The 15925-nt window shown below is 40.3% G+C and overlaps 1 protein-coding gene across 1 annotated transcript in view; it reads right to left on the bottom strand.

Annotated features, from left to right (window-relative positions):
• Positions 1 to 623: 623 nt before the first annotated feature.
• LOC136686159 (mediator of RNA polymerase II transcription subunit 13-like) overlaps positions 624 to 15925 on the bottom strand; it is a 140946-nt gene continuing 125644 nt past the window's right edge. Inside the window, exons 21-31 of the mRNA XM_066659735.1 lie at positions 15196 to 15478; positions 14739 to 14991; positions 13790 to 13978; positions 12636 to 12859; positions 10403 to 10545; positions 9398 to 9556; positions 8828 to 8992; positions 6469 to 6635; positions 5687 to 5848; positions 4416 to 4528; positions 624 to 3715 (exon numbers count right to left, since the gene is read on the bottom strand). Of these exons, the coding sequence (XP_066515832.1) occupies positions 3583 to 3715; positions 4416 to 4528; positions 5687 to 5848; positions 6469 to 6635; positions 8828 to 8992; positions 9398 to 9556; positions 10403 to 10545; positions 12636 to 12859; positions 13790 to 13978; positions 14739 to 14991; positions 15196 to 15478 (1991 nt within the window). The 3' untranslated portion in view covers positions 624 to 3582. The remainder of the gene's footprint in view (positions 3716 to 4415; positions 4529 to 5686; positions 5849 to 6468; positions 6636 to 8827; positions 8993 to 9397; positions 9557 to 10402; positions 10546 to 12635; positions 12860 to 13789; positions 13979 to 14738; positions 14992 to 15195; positions 15479 to 15925) is intronic.

The raw sequence follows: 15925 nt of genomic DNA, 5'->3' as shown, positions 1-15925 counted from the left end.
CTTGGATGTGTGGGAGTTGTAGTACTAAAATATTGCTGTCAATAATGTGTTGACACACTTTAATGCATGCTAGAAGTTAACATTAAAATTTTTTTTTAAAAATTTGGCCACAACTTTCTCCCATAAATCACTCTATTTACAGATGTATTAGCTGTTTTAAGTAGCAATGTATACAGAGCATCACTACTTTTCAGAAGGTAGATTTTATGCTGAAATATGTATTAGCACACACACACACACACACAGAGAGCTCCTGTTTCATCTACTTTTTTGATCCAGGAGGTGTACTGTAGCTTATATATTCTTATTATATTATCTCCTTCCCAAATATACTAGTACTAGACTTTAAACCTTAAGGCTGTGATTATTCGACAGACACTTCTAATATTAATGTAATTCCACTGTGTTAATCTTACACTTATTCTTTATTTTACAACTAAATATCCATTATTACAAGCTTCAGTCTTAAAGACTGTGTAACAAAAGTGCAATACATTTTGATTAATCACGGCAAATTCTGCAGTTATTTTGTTGAATATTTTTATTGTTTGACAGCCCTATACTAAAATGAATTTTAACTATGGCCCTGCCATGTGGTGGGGGACAGTGTGTGGATCATTTTGTTTCTTCATCTAATTTAAGTTGTGTATTATAGAAAATAATAATAGATAATCACTTTAGTGCGGTTGTTTTTTTTTCTGGTAATAATGAAAGACTGCCCCATTAAAGAGCAGTTCCACAGAGAGGAAATAACAAACCCAAGGCACTGAATTTTCAGATTTGAATAATTTACTTAAAAAAAGTGTAAAAGATACAGATCTCTTCCCAGAGACAGATCTGTTTGATATTCAAAATGATGGTAGGTGTAACAAACCTGCCCCAAATATTTGTCCTTAGTATACATATATCTTGGCAATGCACCCTTGGCTGTACTTGAATGAGGTGGATATATTGTATATTCATATTTCAAAAAAGGCAAAAAAAATAATATAATAATAACAATAATAATAATAATAATAAAAAGCAAAAGGGACAAGAAACTTCATAGGAGTCATTCTGAATAAAATAAATCAAACTGGCATGAAATGTACAGCTTAAAAAAAAACTGCTGAAAAGTGTATATACAAACATGCAACAGGAGTATACAAATTACAGGGTGAATTCTTTTGTGACCGTGAATGAGCAACAGGCCTTTAAAATGGTTTAATATTTGACATCTTTAAAAAACTGTCTTGCAAATAATGCATATTAGTTAAATATACAATATGTGTTACGCTCAAATACACAGAATTAAATCTATTGCCTATTTCAAGTTTAATTTTGCAGCAAAAGAAAACACTTCATAAATATATCTTTTTCCGCATTGTTTAGTAATTAACTTAGCTCATTAAATTAAAAGGCAAGAAGACCAAGGTGTAAATAACAAACAAAAAAAAGCATTTTCCATAAACATTTATACTGTTGACTCTTAAAAGATTTTTTTTGTTTGTTTTGTTTATTTGTGTAAACCCCTACCACAATAATTCCCCATTTGTGGTGGCTAGAAAGAGATATGATATATATGTCATTATACAATGGGATATATAATATATAAATATGGCATTTCAACATTTGTCCGTTACAATTTTTATTATCTTTAAAATTAGACTTACCATTTCTGATCTCTCAAGGCTTTTGATTTGAATTTGGGAAACAAAAAAAGGCCTTGACGTATCATTCTTTTTATTCAAATTTTTGCTTTCAATAAGAAAAATAGTTCTCTGCAAAGTCAGCTTTACACTATAAACAAATACACGCATCATCGTTTCCATTTTCATTGTCAAATATTCGTTGGCAATGTTTATCTACAACCATAAAACTGACCCCTCGAAGAACAACAACAAAAAATGAGGGAGTTGAAAGTGCCATTATTGGACAAGTCGCCTTCATTTGAAGAAGTTCTTTGCCTTCTATCTCTCTCTCTCTCTCAGACAAAGTGAGAGCCAAACTCAGAGGAGCTTTGTACAATAGATTACAAAGATGTAAAAACAATAAAATGACAGAGTTTAAATCAGACGTGAGTGGGTCACCCTCTCCGGCTGAAAGGCATCAGCTGGACTGAGAGAGTCTCTGCACGGCTCACACTTCAGATTCAGACTTTGCATATCGGATTGGGCCATTGTGTAAATGACTGCGCCACATTCCAGCCACCTCAAAGGACTCAGCGTATTCACCAGTTTATCAGTCAGTCAGTGTAGACCACCACACTTGTGTTGGAATATGGACAGAATGACAGCAACCAGAGGCGTTCTGAGGTCATGGCTATAGTTCTCAGCTTTGATCATAGTGTTTCTACACAGCTGCAGCCCTCGGGGCAGATGATCCTCTATAGTTGATTCATATGCCAAAGTTTAGACACCCCTGCTTCAATGACATTTTGGTGATTTTTCTAAGTGAATAGAAGTGAACATCCTCTACAAGGCACACCTGTTTAACATCAGAGAGCAACAAAATCTGACTGCAATTTCATAGTTTTGGGAAACTAACCACAATTATTTATATTAATTTCTCAAGTGAGGGTTTTGTGGCCCGCTTTGGTGCTTGGCCCCGTGCACATTTTCTATGTATTTGCCTAATTTTATCATTTGTTCATTCATCTACTTTAACTGCTTCATTCTGTTCAGGGACGCGGTGGCTACAGCCTACCCAGGATCAGTGCGCACAAGCCAAAAACACACCCTGGACATGGCATCCAGTTTGAAATATTGGGAAAAAAAGCTGGATCTATTAAGCATGCCCTAATTAGAGATACACCGATTGCAATCTTATTGGCAGATTCCGAATTACGTTTTTTATTATTTGGAATATGTCCTGCTGATTCCAATTTTGGATTTCTACAATATGTAGAAATGTAAAAACCTTTTTATTTCAGAAGTGCTGAGAGACGGGTGTTTTTTAAGCTCTGTGGTTGACTAACTTTACTGCTGTGACCAAAACCAACACAGACGGCTGGTCACCGGTTATGGCCAATCACACTGAAAACCGGCCGATCAATTTGTGCATCCCGAGCTATAACATTTGCACAGATTTTGTCAAGACTTTGAGTTTTGCCTTAAAACATGCAGAAGTGTGTTCTCAGTACTTCTTTTCCCTTAGAAAATCAACATGCCACTTGGCTGGGGGTGCAAAAGCTTCGCACCTGACTGTACATCATGAAGAAGGTCGGAAATAATCTAAAAAAGTCTAAAGTATGGCTGCCATCCGAGACCGAAATATTGATCCAAAAGTGCAGGATTCCAGGTCTCCATTCATTCCTCCAGGTCGGACCACATGGCCTCTGAACTCCCCCACAGGGCTAAAAGAGTTAAAGGGTAGTGATTGTACTAGGCTTGTATCAGAGATGGTCGAATGCAAACAATAGTTCCTCCAAAATGACCACCTCTTTCCACAGAGAGTACAAGCGAGGAGATCATGCTAGGGATGCCATAGCCATCTGTAAAGGCAGTGCAGGAGCAGACACGTTTCCTTCCTCTGACCCAAACGTGGCTGCAGCTGATGGCGGCTACATTTCAGGCATGAAGCTCCTCCCCCTGTCCTCTAGTCCTATAAGATATTGAGGATGGAGTTGTACATCTGTGTCAGGATGACCAAGTGCACAGGAAGGCAGGAGCGGCGGTCTTGGGTGGCAGGGTTGCATGTTAACCAGGAGAGGGCGTTGTACTGCTCCAGCACAAACCTACGAAGAAAGAACAGCATAATTTTAGTAAGAAAGTGATCACCACTTCCTCCTTAATTCCTCCTTGAATTTATATGTAACACAATGTGACAAAGCAAGCGGCCAAACCTACAAGAGGCAAACTTATGGCAACGTAAGCAGGGTCAGTCTCTCGAGACACTGTAGCTACACTGTGTTCCTCTGCAGTGAAGTGTATTAAGAGGTATTTTCTGCCTCTTCACTGCAGTAACAGCTTCTGCTTTTCTTGTAAGACTTTATTCTACACACTGGAGCAATGATGTGAGAATGAGACGGGGCAGATTCTCCACAGCATCTCATTTTATTTCATGCTTTTCTATAGAGATTATGCAAGCTGTGAGTGTGCAGCTGAACATCTGTTTCCACAATGAGTGCACAATAAACTAGCTGAATTCACTCATTACAGTGATTTTTGTTGTTGTTGTTTTTAAGTAAAAAATGTATTTTTAGGTTCAATGCCATTTTCTATTTTTGAGATCAGGATTCCGTTTGACCTTTGTTCATCTGTGTGTAAAATATACTTTGTTTCAGCCAAACAAGCTCTAATAACCACAATCTTTCCAACATTTTCTTTCAAATGGATGTCCTGTCTTTGGAGCATAAGCCCCACCCCTTCTTGCCCACTTCACTGTGATTGGGTGTTGGTGAGTGTGCTGTCAAAAGGCTGCAAAGTGTCACTGACCTGAGCACATCTGAAGTGGTTTTGGAGTCCAGTGGATGTGGGCTCCTCTGAGACGTCTTGCTGGAGACCAGCTCATCTGTCTGAGCTATAGAGATGTGGTGGTGTAGAGAGGCCTGCATGAACAACACACACAACACACAGTCACAGCCTACATTAGTAAAACGCCACACCTCATCCCAGTCATGAACATGGTTCTTTAGGCAATGGTTCTCAAAGCCGTCCGTAGGATCCTCTAACAACAGATACATAGGGATGAACCTTCAGAGCCCAGAGGATTGGTTTGCAGAGAGCTATAAGTTGTTCTATTATGACATTTAGAACCATTTTTAACACATTTTTATGGGTCTTGCAAATCGTGGAACAGGCTTGTAATTTTCTAACTCTCTCACTCACTCCACACTCCACACACACTCATGGACTCCTAACAAATGTCTCTTTTCCTCTGCCTGCTACCTCCACTACTCGACCATACATGCTTTTTGTTAGCTGCTGGTTCCTTTTCTAATACTTTAATAGCCCCACCCCTGAAATGCAGCTGGTGACATCGCAACACACCACAGCAGTGAAGATAATATAAAATATTGCTTAATCACTGTGTATTTGTTTGTATGTTTTGTTTGTTTATTTGTTTGTTGTTTGGAACTTTAGCCGCACATGAGTTCAGGCAGATCAGAATAGTGTTTATTTGGTGTTTTTTTAGTTCCTTGTTGCACTGTCCAGCTGTCACTGGCCTGGAGTGTTGGAGCTTACTCAGCCATGGCATAATTTTACACGCTGCTGTTGTGAGTTGGATGCAAACAAATGTGATCTTTGCTCTAGCTTGGAGATTTTACAGATGGGTGAGTGCTGGACGTCTGCATAACTTCATGTAGAGTGACAATCCTCTCTGGCCAATCAGTGCCTTTTTTGGTTGTCCCAACTCTTCTTGCTTGGAACAATAAGTGAACAGGGACTAAAATAAGCACATGGTTCCAGGTATTAGGGACCAAAATTAGGAGCCAAAATTAGGGATAAATTTTACTAATGGAAAAGTACATTTGAGTCAAGTAGGGACCATGCAGTGGAAAAGCACCAAAAAACGCTTTACAAGGTGCACTCTCATACTGTGTTGTATTTCTCTTCTGAGGTATTCGATTCTTGTCAACATCTACATAAACACCTTGTTATCTGTGGTTTGTTTATCAACAATATTCATTAACTTTAACATAAAACCTTACTGAGGCTAAGAAAAGCTGTATTAATATAAAATAAAACTTCTTTTCAATTCATACCTTGAGGAATAGTGGACACTGGTTCTGCGCTTGTGGACAGGATGCCCAGAACCAGTGAGGCAGCCCCTCTGCCTGGGCAGTGGACACATAGTAGCCAAGAGCTAGAGGCTGCTGCTTCAGCTCCTCTGGAGCCTCCCGGGACAGTAACCTCTCTCCTTGACTCTATAAACAGATATTATATGCACTCCTGTTTAGCACATCACCTCAGCACAGTAGAAAAGCCTCCAGGGACATTACACAGTTTTGGTAGCACTTCAATAGAAGGACCCTGCTTATTATAAGGCATCCATAAATCATATATGTCAGCTTGATTAAAAGTTACAGCTGGGCAAAATGTATCATCCCAGTCACAGCAAAAAAAAACAAACAAGTAAAATTGTTTCATCGCCTTAAAATGTTACTTTGCTTAAAGATTTCACACAAAATTGCGCAAAACAAGTATAAAAGAATGTACACTGAGGTAAGGAATGTATAAAGTTACCAAGCTATAAAGGTTTTCTTAAGGAAGCAATGGCATGTGGACAATCACACATTGCACAGACAATATTTCTCATTATGCGATTACTGTAAAAAATATTCTAAAGTTATTTAATCAATTTTGCCCGTTTTTAATTATTCTTATAATGTTTTTCATAGCTATAGTTCATAATGATAACTAAAGCATGTACTGGAAAGATATAAGCTGATTTCATGTGATAAAATAGCTTATGAAGATTTTTCCCAAATCCAAATACCACAGTCAAATGAGGTTTAAGCGAAGTGTGTTTGGGGTGGACACTGACCCGTGTGTGCTGGAAGTGGGAGCCCACCCCCATGCCCGAGGGGGACCCAGGTGATGGAACAGGAGAGGTGCTGGGGGAAGGGTGCAGGTTCCCTGTGATGAACATCATGTCATGACTGATGTCGTTGTCATCAAACTCGTCAGGGAACGGCAGGCCGAACATATCATCTGGACAGGTCGGGAGAAGAGAGGGGGTCATTAACAGACCAGTTAGACTTGTGGAGGGCAGATGGCACCATCTGGTGGTAGCATTATAGGACAGTAATAGATTTATGTACATTAGAACTAAGAATTATTTTTCAGTCCTTTGTTGAAAACAACTAGTTATATATACTTATATATACTAAGTTTGGAGTGCTATTAGCCGCAAACTGATGAACTGCAGAAAGGGTTTGGAGTGCAAGAGAATAAGGCAGAAAGGTGCCCTACATTGAAAAGTTATTTTTCAACAAGACACTGTTACCACTGAAAAGACCACCAATAAGTGTCATGAGACGTATATCATGCTCAGGTTATCAGAATCCAGATTTTAATCCTGTAGAGAATATTTAGTCTCACATAGGATTGCAAAACTCTGGGAATTTTCAAAGTTGGGAAATTTACCATGGGAATTAACAGGAATTAACGTGCAATTATGGGAATTAACAGCAATTAATGCAAATAAAATGGGAATATTTAAAGCTAAAGCTGAGACATTTACATATAGCTGGTAAAAAACAATATACTGAAGAATAATCTTGGCTAAAATAATTAGATATGATATCAAAACAGTTGAATAGCAAAGCTGCTCCTCAATCCCAGGCACATGGCACATTACACACTGAAGGGCTATTGAGACCACACCCCCTGCACTGTTCATTCCTCCATCACATGTACAGCATATGTCCAGATAATTTCTAGAAACCTGACACTGACCTACACTACCTAAATCAGGTAAGTTTTGTCTAGGTTCATATTTTTATTGACAGTAAGAGCATTGGAACATTTAAGCAACTATTAAATCAAGATGTAATCTCACAGTTGCTTGCGATCTGGTAAATCTTAATAAAGCTTAATGAGCAATTTCATTTAAGAGACTAGTTTACCAAGGCTAGTAGGCTAGCAAGAGGTTAGTTTACCAAGGCTAGCATAGGCTAACTCCCTCTATATATATTTTCTTTTGCTTCAATGGGTTTCTGTAACCAAGAATTAATACTTATTCATTAATTATTAAACATTTTGAAGACCATTAGATTGAGTGTTTTTAAACTTTGCCATTTTATTCAACAGAAGAATGCCACGTGCATCATCTGATGTGTGGGGACATTTCACACCAGCTAATGTGGATGGAAGGTCTTTGTTTTAGTGTAAATATTGTGGGAAGAGGTCCATTTCAAGGGAATTTTTTTTGAGTGTGTGGTTGGGCGTCATGTCTGCTGCTGACAAAAAAAAACCTACATTGAAGATAGTGTATGATATAGTTCCTTTAAATTATCCAATATTTCCTATCAATTACCATAAATTCCCAAAGTTCCCAACATTTCTATGGGAAGTTTACATTTTGGAATATTTCCAAAGTTCCCAAGCTAAAGTTCCCATGGAAAGTTACCGGTATTTCACTGGAAATATATCGAAAATTTTCCATGCCTTTGCAACCCTAGTCTCACATTGAACACAAACTAATTTATAAAAGTTTTTAACTCTTCAGCTGTAAAAAGTCATCTTGTGTCAGTTATGACTGCATCATGACTGACTTTTTTTTCTTTAGTGCTGTTACTTTATTAATTTGTTTGATATTTGCTCATTTACCTCCCTCCCTCCATTTTTTTTTTTTTTTTTTTTTTGCAGAGGAGTATATTGTCAACAAATAAATCCACAAAAAACGAAGCCCAAGTCCTACCATGTGTTTGTTGCACCATTTCAGTAGGAAGGGAAGATTCCAATTAATTCTCCCATGGCAAGTAAAAGTTATTTACGCTGCATCAATTATTCAGTTAAAACCTGTTCTATCTTCTGCATTTTACAGATGCGTTAAAATCAGACTGAAAAATCAGAGCCTCAAACGCCCTCACTGACCTACAGAAATACCTTTACACAGCAGAGTTTATATCTCCCCCTGTTGCCTTTTCTGTAGATTGAGGTGAACCCAGTGGGTGTGGGTCAAATTGCAGTGTTTAAAAGTAAAACGACATATTCATCATCACTCCTACTACTTTAATCTAGTATCGTCTTCTCCCTCTTCCAGCTTCTTCCCACAATTTCGGAGTGTTAAACGTGCCAGACAGTCGCGTGTTTTATTTTTTTTCGCGTCCAAATTCAACATTGAAAAAGCCAGTCTTTCTTTTAAGCTCAGTTGTATTTGAAAGAGACTGTCTCAGTACCGGGGTTGTCCTCGGTGGGATAGGAGCTGGGGGCTACTTGTGTAGTGGAGGAGGTAGGGAAGACCAGGATGTGGGTGCAGGAGGCGTCCTGGGGAGTGTTCAGCTGAGACGTCTGCAGGTTCAGAGCTGTGCTGCGTCCAAACACTGAGCCCATGGTCACAGCATCTGCAAACACACACACACACACACACACACACACACACACACACATATATATATAAACTTTGTGAGTGAAGTATCAGCAGTGATAGAAGTAATCAGTCATTTTATCCAATTATTCCTCCACATATTATGAACCCAACTGGCGATTCATTTGTCCACTTAGCAGCGGTGCTGAATGCTGCTATTATAAATTCCAGATGACCTACTGTTTCTTTTATTTTCTTCTTTTTTCCTCTAGAAAAGTAAAATATCTTGTTGTAGCCAAACTTAATGAAACAGTCCTAATCGTCCAGAGTTTGGGACTTCGCTGCATCATTCCTCCTAGTTTCTTTGATACTCTGGTACTGAAAGATGGCAAAAAAGGGGACTCATCATTATTATTCCCCTTCTTACTGCTGCAGCTCCTACCTGGCATAACCACAAAGGACCCCTGGGGCTCCATGGAGACTAGGCAGGCACTGAGGATGGATGGCGAGTCAGCAGCGGAGATGCCGCACATACGGCATGCCTCTCGCAGCTGTCTGCTGATGGAGTGTAGAGAGTGTTCCCCCAGCAGGAGACTCCAGTCTGACTCAGAGAGAAAGGAAGAAAGAAATACATATGTCAGTAAACACACTCACACATACACATATGCAAAAGTTTTGGGTGTAAAAGTGTTGATTTTCTATGTAAAACACATTAACACATTTAGTAAACTGAACATACTGGGACACAAAATAAGAAGCCCACAGAGAAATACATATGAAAACGTGTTTCAATAATGAAATCCATAGGTGTATGTGATGGGTGAGTACCACAGACTGCCTCTTTAGATGAGCTCATGAACAAACACAATAGCTGCTAGTGCACTAAATGCTGACAAGGACATGATGTCCCATGTACCCACATTAGTATGTCAGAAATACAGTACTGTGTAAATGTTTATAGGTTTTTAGAGTTTTTCTTTGGACAGAAATGAATTACAGTTATCATCTAACACCTAGTTTTACTGGTTAAATTATTTACATTATGTTAAATCTGTGATTTAAATTTAAATTTTAGATCTAAACCCATACAATCAAAGTCCTTCACACTTGTTCCAGCACCACATTTATTGAAAAGATAAATACACTTAAATAACAATAATCTTAGGTGCCTACCATATTTACTTTCAACATCACCTAGAGTGAGTCATTAGACATGGTCATTTTATGTATTAGCTACATCAGCTTTGTAGCTGCAGTACCAAATTAAAGTAAGTTAGTCTCAGGCACTAATTACTGGCGGAACAGCTATATTTGTGGTGAGGGGGTAAAGTTTATCTGTTTTTCTTGGTCGATTTCTTTACATATCTTATATCTAAAGAGTGATATGGTTTAGAAAAAAGAAAAAAAGGGCTGACACTGCTGAATCTACACCACAGAAGACTCGCACCTTTCAGCTCGCCGTGACCTAATCGACCCAGTCGGCCAATCACAATCCGCCAGGGTAGCGACGTCATCTGAATGATGCCGATGCACCACTCCCACAGTTTCTGCAGCCCTATTTTGCGCGGGGAGAACTTAGGACGTCGAGACCTTTGAAAGAATGAATAAATAAATACAATGTAAACATCACACATCCTTTCACATTCAGTCACATCATTAGGCCTTGCAGTCCTCAAATGATGTGTAAATTGGTAGCCATAATCTTCCCTCCTGTTTCTAGACTCCCCTGGTTTTTATCATGTCCCACAATCAAAGCATAGAAACAAAACATTTTCCAGGTTTTGCATACGCGCCCGCCCTCTCCGTTCCTCAAAGGAGCACCAACTAACACGACCAACCCCCCGTACAGGTCAGTCGAGGCTATTCTCATCTCTGGTACCACGCTGGTGGAACGAGCTTCCAAGCACTATCAGAGCAACAGGAACCCTCTCCGCATTCAAGAAATCCTTGAAAACCCAGCTCTTCCGAGAGTATCTTTTGCACTGAATGTCTTTCTTTAATGCACTTATTACTTCCTGGCATATTGCACTCAATGTAAGGTATTTTGTATAAACCGTGCTGTGGATAAAAGCATCTGCCAAATGCATAAATGTAAATAAATGTAAATGTACTTTGTTCATAAACATTTCACATAATATATATTAGCAAATCTGAATATCCCTGTAGATTCAACACTGAGTATTAGAAGCGGCATGCTCCATATAAGGGTTGTGTAGACTAATTGCCAGAGTGTGGAGCGGTCGACAAGTCGGAAGGAAGAAAAACTGTAGATGGATGCATTACAATAAAAATACTTCTGCAATTCATAAACAGTGCTCCCAGTGTTAACCACTATGAAAATGATGACCAGTCCACTCCTTTTCTGAATTACTAGTCAATTAGTAAAAATCACTACTCATACAACCCCTACCTACATACTTCTGTTCAGTATGTGGCCACAATGAATTTCAGCAGTGGGTCAAAGATACCCCAAAGATGTACTTCTCTGGTGAATATCCCAGTACACATCAGCCATTTTCATGGTATACAAGTCTATTCAATAATGTAATCCAGTCCTTCCCAGCATTCCTTTAACGAAAATTACTTAAGTTATTATTAAGGATATTTTAGCAAGTTCTGTTTAGACAAACAGTCCTGGGCAGATAATAAGGGACCTTATCTTCTAAGATTCTAAATTGTTAACACTATCACAAAGTGACTCTGAGTTCAGTATTTAGTGATACTTCAGGAATGTAGCATATGTACATGCCTTAGTCACGACCTGTGCAGTGAATTCTACAAGGAGTAGGAAGGGATTTGAGATGCAGTCCCTGAGCAAGGGCCAACACTCAGTTTCTACACTTGTGGAAGAACAGATGTAGTCAATTCAGGTTTGTAAATACGAAATCCTTCCCAGAATGGTGTTTCAACCGCCCTGACACACCTGAGGCTGGTGGGAGATGATAAGCGAAGCCAAGCAGTTGAAATGAAATTGAGGAGAGGATTTTTGCTTTTTCATTTCACCACCTCTGATGAAGAAACTGTACGGTTATAAACGTACGCTGTACTCACACCACAGCAAAGAGACAGGGAAGCAATCTGCTATCTGCTGGCTGCTTTGGGGTGTGTCACTTAAAAACACAAGGTTAGTCTGCCCCAAGAGCGTGTAGAGTTGGAGACAAATGATGTATGCGAATGAGACACTGCTTATTTTGTTTTCCTTTTGCCTTCAATGTTTTAACTCCTCCTGAAAGTTCATTCATATTTTGAATACATTATTTTTCTCAACTTGTGTATGTAGTTCTCCATGATTTCATATTTAGATATTAAATATATTAAAAGATTAAACCAATCTCTGCACTTCCCATTTCATTTAAAAGATTAAACAAGTTTTAATAGACGCACAGGTGGTACAGACAAGTCCAGACACCTTCGTCCATGTTTCGTTTGGTTTTAATACATGGTAGAGAGACACATAAAGGACAGGGAAGGCTGAAATATGGCCGCTCCCAGAGTCCTCTGCACGGAGCTGCCGCTGGTCTCCACAGAAAACAACAGCTTAGACAACTATTCAATTAGTAGGACCATTTTTTTGTGCTATTTAGATCACTTCTTGCTAATAGCATGCAACAGAATACCCAAGTAATAGCACATGCACGACAGAGGTACTCTGAACACATGTGGTCAGGGGCAGCTCCTACCTGTTGGGGACATCTATGTTGATTACGCAGGTCTCCAGGAGCTCCCCCTGCTGGTCAGTGCAGGACACAAGGATCCAGCGCTGGTCATGGGAGAGACAGTAACCCACAAAGAGAACATTGTAGCGGGCAGGAGCCTCTGAGCACACATCTCCTGCCTCTGGCTGCTTACTGCGCATAGGACCCAGGATGAAGGGAGGAGAGTACACTTGCATAGAGCTGGGGTTCTGCCAAAGATCAAAACAATAAGATGTATTTACGTAAGAAGAGGATACTGCCCCTGCTAATGTTCTCATTGCTGAATGCCTTCAAATCCTTAAAGAAATATTCCACTGCAGCAAAAGGGGTACCTCTATTAATACCCTTTATATGTTCCTTCAAATATCAAATCTTTAATGTTGTTATTTATTGCTAGTATTTCCCCAATTTAATATTAAAGAAACACTAGGTAAGTTTTGGTATTTTGGCTCCTGGGTTTCCCATATAGTTCATTCATTCATTCATTCATTATCTGTAACCGCTTATCCAGTTCAGGGTCGCGGGGGGTCCAGAGCCTATCTAGAATCAATGGGTGCAAGGTGGGAACACAACCTGGAGGGGGCGCCAGTCCTTCACAGGGCAACACAGACACACAGTTTTGAGTTGCCAATCCATCTACCAACGTGTGTTTTTGGATTGTGGGAGGAAACCGGAGCACCCGGAGGAAACCCACGCAGACACGGGGAGAACACACCAACTCCTCACAGACAGTCACCTGGAGCAGGAATCGAACCCACAACCTCCAGGTCCCTAGAGCTGTGTGACTGCGACACTACCTGCTGCGCCACCGTGCCGCCCTCCCCTACAGTTGCAGAATGTAATTAATTTTTATTGCAATGTCCTAAAGTTGAAGGGAAGGGCACGGAGTGCAAGTTGGTTTCCTACCCTCTTCCAAAAGATACATAGTGCAGTTTCTGCTGTGCTGAGCCTGGAGTACCAAGAATACAGGCTCTAATCTTCATATTACATGTCAGTGGAAATTTAAAATGATTTTAAAGCTGTACTTTTAAGGTAAATTAGAAGGAGTTTGTCCCCTTTTGCTGCAATAACATTTAGGTGTTTAATAAACTCAGGTGCTCATGTTGAATGGCTATTTCTGCATTTCCACATCTTCTAACCTCTGGGCTCTTGAGCAGAGAGTCGATGGTGGCAGCCGGACCGAAACCTGTGAGTGATTTGATCTGCGTCTGTGTGGAAAGTCTGCGTCTGCACTGAGAGTGAGCTGAAAAGGCCAGAGAGCGCAGATGCTGCAGATATAGAGGACTCTCTCCACTGGCCGGCTGCAGTAGATACTGACATGGCACCACCTGAAACAAAATCATTCATAGCTGTTCAGAATATACCTACTAACAATACTTGATTGTGAAACAATAAGGATACATGCAAACAATGTACTTAACAGCATATAGCGTGCAGCATTCTGTTAAATGTGTGTGTGTGAGTGAATGAGTAATTGAATGAAACTCTTTGCCCTTGAAATTGTGAGCTAAAAGTTATATTTTACACAGAACAACAATCTGAAGCTCTCAAAGCTATCATATGTCCATGTCTGATTAATCATGGTGCTTTTCCACTGCATGGTACCTACTCAGCTTGGCTGGGCTTTGCATTTTTGCTTTTCCACTAAACAAATCTGGTACCTGATATGTGAAACTCATACGGATTTTTAGTGCTTGCTTGTGTGCGGTTCCAAGCGAGCCTAATAAGGACTATATGTGACGCAGAGCACTGATTGGCCAGAGAGACTTGTCAATAATGATGAATTGCAGACGAAAAGCGCAAACTAGCCATCTGTAACATTTCCTACAGCAGAGATCACATTTGTTCTTATCCCACTCATAACAGCAGCTCATAATATTACACCGTGGTCTTTTGAAGAGGTTCAAACACTCCTTAGATTGGTGGTCAACTTGGCTCAAGTTGAGTCGAGGAGGTACCATGCAATGGAAAACCCCATAAGAGACTCATAAAGGCTGAGTCTCATTAACATATTAATTAGGTGCTTGTAAATTAACTTAATGGGTTATGTCTGATTTTCTTAAGAATATTATGTGTGCGTATACTGACCTGCAGCACCAGAGCTGTCTGTATGCTCTCGGGCAGTAAGTTCAGCATGTCTGTAAAGCAGCGCAGTAATGACAGCAACCACACGCTGCTGGACTCCACCTCCTCTGCCTCCTCCTCCTCCCCTGGCCCTGCCCCTGTGGCTGAGCACAGGAAAGGGTCCACCAGGTACAGCACGATGGCCGGAGGGTGGACGTGACTGTCTGCAGAGTCTGCCACTGTTGGAATGCCGATTCTCTCTCTCTCTGCAGAGTTACTGAGATAAGAGAGACAGCTGGTCAGTACCAAACCCATACCTACCATTTCTTCAGAGCTGCACAGCTATATTTTCAGCTCCCCTTGCATCAGTGGTGCCTGTCCTTGTGTGATAGACTTGTGATATTGTGAGAAATATACTGAATACCCAAATGTGTCTAATGAATGTAGAGTTTATCTACTGTACTTTATGGCACACACTTACTTCTCGCTAGACTCTGCTGCCTGGTTTGGGTTGAGTGTGGAGTTGGGGACACTTTTATTCTCACTCTGTCCTGGCTCGGTGGAGCTGTTCTGGGTCGTGCTGGTGCTCGTGGGGGTGGGAGTGTTCCCTGAAGGAGGGGCTGTCACTGCCGCTGCTGGATCTGTGTCAGGGGTGGGCTGACTGGAGGGAGCAGACTGGGCAGTTGGGGCAGAAGCTGGACTGGGTTGAGGCTTCGGGGGCGTAAGAAGACTATTGTCCACTGACAGGGCAGATAGCTGAGAAGCTGGGGAGAGAAAACATTACAATGAGAACAAATTATATGAGCATGTAACGGGCCATACAGTGTAAAAAATTAGTTAATCTAAACTAAAAGTTTGCTTTGCTTTGTGTCATTGAATGTGTTAACATACTGATTAATTTTTGGGTTGATCTCAGAAAGCTTTTTATTAAGTGTTCTTCCATATGCAGCCCTCAGCACCATATGCACTTTACAGCTAATTGTGGGAACATTTGCTGCTGTAAATAGTTTTAATTGCATTTAAGTACCGTGTAAATCCCTATACCTTTGACCTGGCAGACCACTAAAACTGTAGTAGGGAGGATGGGGCATCTACCGCTACTACTGCAGGCTCAGCACTGCAGAACCTGCACTATGTAACTTTTGGAGGAGGGTAGGAAACTACCCTTGAGGGGGAGCCAGGAGCAAATATACCAAATTTTACCTAGTGTT

Source organism: Hoplias malabaricus, chromosome 2, assembly GCF_029633855.1.
Source record: "Hoplias malabaricus isolate fHopMal1 chromosome 2, fHopMal1.hap1, whole genome shotgun sequence".
NCBI lineage: Eukaryota > Metazoa > Chordata > Actinopteri > Characiformes > Erythrinidae > Hoplias > Hoplias malabaricus.
Note: the sequence above shows the minus strand (reverse complement) of the source record. Positions and strands in the feature narration are given on the sequence as shown.